Source organism: Microplitis demolitor, chromosome 8 (genome assembly GCF_026212275.2).
Source record: "Microplitis demolitor isolate Queensland-Clemson2020A chromosome 8, iyMicDemo2.1a, whole genome shotgun sequence".
Classification (NCBI taxonomy): Eukaryota; Metazoa; Arthropoda; class Insecta; order Hymenoptera; family Braconidae; genus Microplitis; species Microplitis demolitor.
The window spans coordinates 6,783,321-6,790,029 of NC_068552.1; the positions used below are offsets into that span (position 1 = coordinate 6,783,321).

The 6,709-nt window shown below is 41.1% G+C and overlaps 1 protein-coding gene across 1 annotated transcript; it reads left to right on the forward strand.

The window, feature by feature from the left end:
- Positions 1-1,441: 1,441 nt before the first annotated feature.
- LOC103572703 (uncharacterized) lies at positions 1,442-2,458 on the forward strand. The gene has a single exon (XM_008551434.3). The coding sequence runs from the start codon at positions 1,442-1,444 to the stop codon at positions 2,456-2,458; it is 1,017 nt and encodes a 338-aa protein (XP_008549656.3).
- The last annotated feature ends 4,251 nt before the right edge of the window (positions 2,459-6,709 follow it).

Sequence of the window (6,709 nt, forward strand, 5' to 3'; positions counted from 1 at the left end):
AGCGCGTCCCCAGGTGGCGGATAGGGGAAAGCCCTCACCGGATTTTCGGTGGGTAGGGGTGAAATAAAATAGCCCCCGCGGATCAAAAGTGGTGCGAAGAGGTAGGACACCTCTATAAAATAACCACAAACAACAACAATGATGAAATGAGTGGTAGAAATAACGATAAACCCTACGCGGACACGCCTACGCTGGCTACCTCCGCCGACGGTTCCGATCGGGTGCAAGCCCCGGTGGCTGACGCAAGCTTCATGGATTGTGGGGGAAGCAACCTAATACTCAACTCAACGGTAGGGAACCAGGCCGCTAACGCTACTGGAACGACGGTAGGAAAACAAGCCAGGCATACTACCGGAACAAGAAATGGAAGTAGCACTCGGATGGACTCTTCAAACGTTCTCCTTCATCGTAGTAGATTACCCTCAGCCCCTGCTACAGAGGTCCGGCAGTCACCTGTCGAACGCCTTGGCGCAAAAATAGAAGAACTCCTTGAGTTCATTAAGACGAGAACAAACGTGCACGGCGATATCAAGCGGCTAGCAGGCTCAATCAGCACCGCGTACAACTTGGCACTAAAGGACTTCCCTGTCACTCCGCAGAAATCAGGGGAGCAAGCAACGTCGACAACGCAAACGTCACCCTGGATGGTGGCGCACTCGGACCCATCATGCACCCCAAAGGAGGTCACTAGGAAGGTGGGGAAAGGCCCAAAGAAAAGACCACCACCTACACCTAGTCCAACCTCAGCTCCTGACCCTCGTGCCACTAAAAAGCCGGTACAAGATGATAACTGGAAAAGAGTTCAGCATAAGGTTAGGCGAGACCAGCCAACACCGAAAAAAAACAAAATCGCGCAAGAGCTCAGGCTAGCACAAAATGGGACTAAAATACAAAATGGCCATACGAAAACCCAGCACAAGGTGGAAAAGAGAAAATCCCGAAACAAAGCGGTTCTCATCAAACCGGCGTCAGGGCGAACGTACGCAGAGCTTTTGAAAGAGATCAAAGCCAAAGTCAAGCCAGAGGAAAACGGTGCAAATACCAAATCGATTCGACGGGTAAATCTAACCAAGACTACTCCACGAGGCCAGAAGGCAGCATTCTGTGAAATCGATCTGCAAAACGCAAGTAAAGCACTCGAAAAAGCCCGGATCAAAATCGGATGGGTTTACTGCCGCATCTGCTCCGTTGTAAGAGTCACTCGCTGTTTTAAATGCCTCGGATATGGCCACCAAACACGCTCCTGCAAAGGCCCAGACCGAAGCAAGAGCTGCTACAAATGTGGCGGAGAAAATCATAAGTCTGCGGGTTGTGTAGAACAGCCAAGATGTTTTCTCTGTGCTACTGACGAAGGTTCCAATAATAGGCTGTGTCATATATCGGGCTCAGGGGCATGCAAGGTATTTCAAACGGCGCTCGCAGAAGCTAATAAGGCACAGAAATGACACGCATATTTCAAGCAAACTTGAACAGGTGCGTGCTAGCGCAAAACCTGCTCAACCAACGTGTCTACGAGGACAAAATTGACATCTGTATTATCAGTGAACAACTTTCAAATCCTCAAGACAAAACATGGTTCTCTGATAAAACGAACACCGCAGCATTATGGGTTACAAACCCGAGCAGAATAACGATTCTCAGCAGTGGATGCAGAGAAGGTTACGTCTGGATAAAAACTCCCATGACGTACTTCGTGAGTGTCTTCCTGTCACCAAATGAAGGGATCAGCGTGTTCCGCCGAAAACTGGCAAACATCGAAGACACCCTTGGCGATTTTGATGGAGAAGTCATCGTTGCCGGTGACTTCAACGCCAAATCTTCTGAATGGGGGGCTACGTTCTCAGACGCCAGAGGAAACGACGTCGCTGACTTTGCAGCTAGACTCGATCTCATAGTAATGAACACTGGAAACACATCAACCTTCAGGAGACCAGGTTATCAACAGTATGTTCTTGATATCTCCTTGGGAACCCCAAAAATCGCCAGCAAGATCGTGGATTGGTCTGTCTCTGAAGAATTTAGTGGCAGCGACCACCAGCATATAACATTCAGTGTTAGAGTGGCTCCAATTGTAACAATCAATCAAGGCACTAGAAAACGAAGGTGGAATCCCAGAAAGCTTGACTCAGAAGCTCTCCGAAAATCCCTCTCTCGAAGCTGGGCATCCCTCGAATCTATTTCGACTCCTAGCAATAAAAGCGAGGCGGAGAAATTGGTCCAGAACACGATGAAAGCTATCGCTAACTCCTACGATGCCTCTATGCTACGGTCGAGAAATCGTGAATCACGCAGACCGGCCTACTGGTGGAGCTATTTCCTAAACACCCTCCACGAGATAAAAGGCATTTTAAAACCAATGATGAGGTTACCGTTTTTACGTTCAAAGAGCTGCAAGACGCAGCAAAGTCCCTCAAGGCTAGCAAAGCACCTGGTCCTGACGGCATACCAGCGTCGGTGATAAAAATAATAGCGCAGGAATTTCCGGACATGCTGCTCAACGCATATAATGCATGCCTCGTAACCGGTATTTTTCCTATCATCTGGAAGCGACAAAGACTGGTCCTTCTAGACAAAGGGTAAGCGGCTCCACAAACACCTGCATCTTTTAGACCACTCTGCATGCTAGACATCGCCGGAAAACTCCTTGAAAAGCTGGTACAAGCGAGAATTCGCGAAGATGTAGTTCACTCAGGCGACTTCTCCGAAAATCAACACAGATTTCGAAAGGGCCATTCAACTATCGGAGCGGTCAAGAAAGTTATAGAAGCTGTAAGCCGGGCGTGGTCAGGTAACTTAAAGTCACGCAAAGTCTGCATCCTTCTCACCCTAGATGTGAAAAATGCCTTCAACAGCGCAAGCTGGGACGACATTATGAACGCAATGGAACACCGATTCAAAGTGAAACAAGAAAACACAGGGTTCGGTCATAGGCCCCGACTTGTGGAATGCAGACTACGATGAGCTACTGGATTTACCACTGCCGGAACAAGTAGAACTTACCGGTTTTGCAGATGATGTCGCAGCCACGATTTTAGCAGACAGCATCGAAGACGCAGAACTATTAGTTCGGTCAACTGTTGACACTGTAGAGGCTTGGCTCGAAAAGCATCACCTAGAGCTTGCCAAGCACAAAACAGAGATGGTAGTTCTAACACGTCAGAGATGGTTCCCGACGCCTTTCAGTATAGATATCGGCGAGACAATACTGTCGTCAACGAGGGCACTACGCTATTTGGGAATGATCATAGACACAAAACTGTCTTTTCGTGAACATCTTGACAGCGTATGCACTAAAGCCAGCAAAACGGTGTCTAACATATCAAGAATCATGACCAACGCAATAGGTCCACGAGCCAAAAAAAGAAGAGTCCTTCTAGAAGTGGTCCACTCCATCTTACTCTACGGAGCGGAAATATGGGCCCATATTCTTGAACAAAAATTTTACAGACGAAAGATCACGGCAGTTCAACGGCGAGGAGCCCTGAGGGTTACCTGCGCATACCGCACAGTCTCTGAAGCAGCCGTACTAGTCATAGCCGGAGCCGCACCCATAGATTTACTAGCCCTAGAAAGATTCAAACTACATAATTTGAAGCCCAGCGAGAATAACAAAACGAAAGCAAGAGCAATGATAAAGACGAAAACAATGGAGGATTGGAATAATCGATGGGAGAACGGAAACACAGGCAGATGGACAGCACGCCTGATCCCCAACATCAAAGTCTGGCTTTCCCGAAACCACGGGGAGACAGACTTCTATCTAACCCAATTGTTGACGGGTCATGGATCCTTCAACGCATATCTGTACAAGATGGACCTACACCACACACCGATGTGCAAATACTGCCAGGATAAAAACGACGACGCCGAGCACACGTTCTTTGAGTGTGAGCGCTGGAAGAGCCTCAGAGACGGCATTGATGAAACCATCGACAACGCGCTTAGCCCAATGAATCTAGTGACTTATATGCTATTGCGAGAAGAAAATTGGAAGAAAATTGCAGCCTACGCACAGCGCCTTCTGAAATGTAAGATATCAGAAAGAGACGATCAACATGTAAATCGACGTGAATAACGTAACACGGACTGGGGTTGAAGTAATGCTAACGCGGTTCCAACCCAGTCTTCCCTGCTCTACCCAGGGAACGAGAAAAGGAGGTTTTTTAGTCAGTAAAAATCTCACACTACCGACCATCATCTTCAACTTACACCCGTCGGTGTCTTTTGAAGATTTTTCCTCCCCCCCCCCCCAAAATAACCTACCTACCTACCTAACACTTGCTTAGCAAGTTCGGCAGTGAAACATTTTTAACTAACTTAACGTTAAGTTTCTGGCAAGCTTTGGCTAAATAATATTTACCAACTAGTTGATGCGAATCTACTGCCGTTATCTGAATGTAATTTTGCAGAAAAACTTGTTTTCAATTTGGAATGAAACTTCCAATAAACTTAACGTCATTGTCCAGCAGTAACACTTGTAGTCAACTTATGCGTAAATTACAGACAATTTACTGTCAATTTTAATGTAACTGCTGGCTTTCTAACACTTTTTTTTAAGTTTGCTTTATAATACGGTTGTAGATTGAAGTTAACTTGTGGATAAGTTGGCTATCAGCTTGATCTTTTAAAAATGTAGCTCGCTGTGAACTTGTCATGTATTTAATATTCTCGGAACTCCCCTGTTCTACACGCGACGTAAGTCCCATTGTTCCCCTGAGTGAATACAACTTTCGAAGCTGACGAGAAAGAAGCTAATGTCACTGCGTAAAGCTTAACTTTGCGCCATTTTTGTAGCGGCATTTTTTTATTTCATGTGTGCAGAAAGCGTTAGCCCAAGCGATACAGGTAAGTAACAAAGATTTCGTAAGTAATAAATAATTATTTGTTGATGATAAATGAAGTGGACAAAAATAATTAAAAAAAAAAAAAAACAAAAATTTAAAATAATAAACTCCACCATTCAACCTTACTTTTTTTTTAATTTTCGATAAATATATATTCATAATAATGTAAATTATTTTCGATCCATTTTCTTTTTGTTTTATTTTTACTAAATATATTTATTATTGATCTTAACCTGTAATAAAATAATATTTTATCCGTTATAACTAAAAAAAAAAATTAAACTATTAATTTGAAAAATATAACAGTTAAAGTTATGTCAAGACAAAAATTAAAAAAAAATTTTACTGAAATTTTTTATTTGCAAATCTGCATTGATTTTTTTTATCTCTGACATTAATCAAGATATAAATTCATTTTAAAATTATCAATCTTAAAAAAAAATTATACTAAATATATTTTTTCAATATTTATCGAGGTCCTTCTAGAGCTTCAGATTTTGCTCCCACTAAAATTTCCAAATTTTTTCGAGAGCATTAGATCCGTTACACAAGAGTTCTTCATTTATTTTCATTTTAAAATAATTACTCAAAAATAATTATTATAATAATCTTATCTATAAATTTCAATTTACAAAATTTTAAATAATTATTTACGTTTTTTTATTTTTCTTGTCTTTAGAGCTTAAACAATTTACTATCCGAATTAGGATGCAAATTCACTTCGAAGTTGACTACAGAAAGGTTGTCTTCAATTCATCTGCAAATTTATACTTCAATTCACGGTAAATTTGACTTAAAAATTGTAAAATAATTTTTTTTTCACCGTCAAATCGTAGACAATTTTATGTATAAATTTGTTTACTTTTTGAAATAGTATAAATAAACATTACTGACTTTTTTTTCGAGTAAAAAGTTATCTCTATATTAGCCAAAAATTTTTAAAGATTTTTTCTTTAAGTAAGTCAAAAGTCTGACACTTGTGAGACACATGTCCGACACTTGGGAGACACATGTTCGACACTTGGGAGACACATGTCTGACACTAGTGAGACACTTTCGAGGCTCATTTTGGACCTATGTAAGACACATGGCCAACATATGTAAGGCATTTGTCCGACACTTGCAAGACACTCGGGAGACACATGGCCGAAATTTGTGAGACACATGTCTAACTCTTGTGAGATACATGTCTGATAAATGTGAGACACGTGGCCGACACTTGTAAGCCACTAGTATGACACTTGCAAGACACTTGTGGGACACATAGCCGCCATTTGTGAGACTTATGTCCGACACTTGTGAGACACATGTCCGATACTTGTGAGACACATGTCCGAAACTTGTAAGACACAAGTATGACACTTGCGAGACACATGTCTGGCACTTGTAATACCTATGTCTGTCACTCGCCAGACATATTTGTGATTTCATTTTAACTGTGATTTATTTTATCTAAACTTTCAAGATCTTGAAGTTGAACTTTTTCAATTTTTTATGCACGTTATTTATCTATTTTACTGTAAAAACAAAAATCTGAGAGTATTTTACTGCAACTTGAAAGCCTCAGGAACGAGATACAAATTTCAAATTTTGCGTTCCATCGTACTGACATAAATTAAATTCGGTAGAAATTATTTGAGAAAATTATTAAATTCATTTCTGAATTCTGTTGTAACACTTTTATACTCTTTTTTCAACAATTATTTAACACATTAATGATCATTAATAACGGTAAACTTTATAATTTATAGCTACTATAATTTAATTTATCGAATTTAATAAAAAATAAACTAATTAATTAAATTAATAAATAATGAAAAAATTAATTGTCACTTGTATCAGGTAGCTTTCTAGCACAAAGTTCT

What these genes read in the sequence shown, in the direction of transcription:
- LOC103572703 (XM_008551434.3), top strand. Translation starts at nt 1,442, where the DNA reads ATGACACGCATATTTCAAGCAAACTTGAACAGGTGCGTGCTAGCGCAA.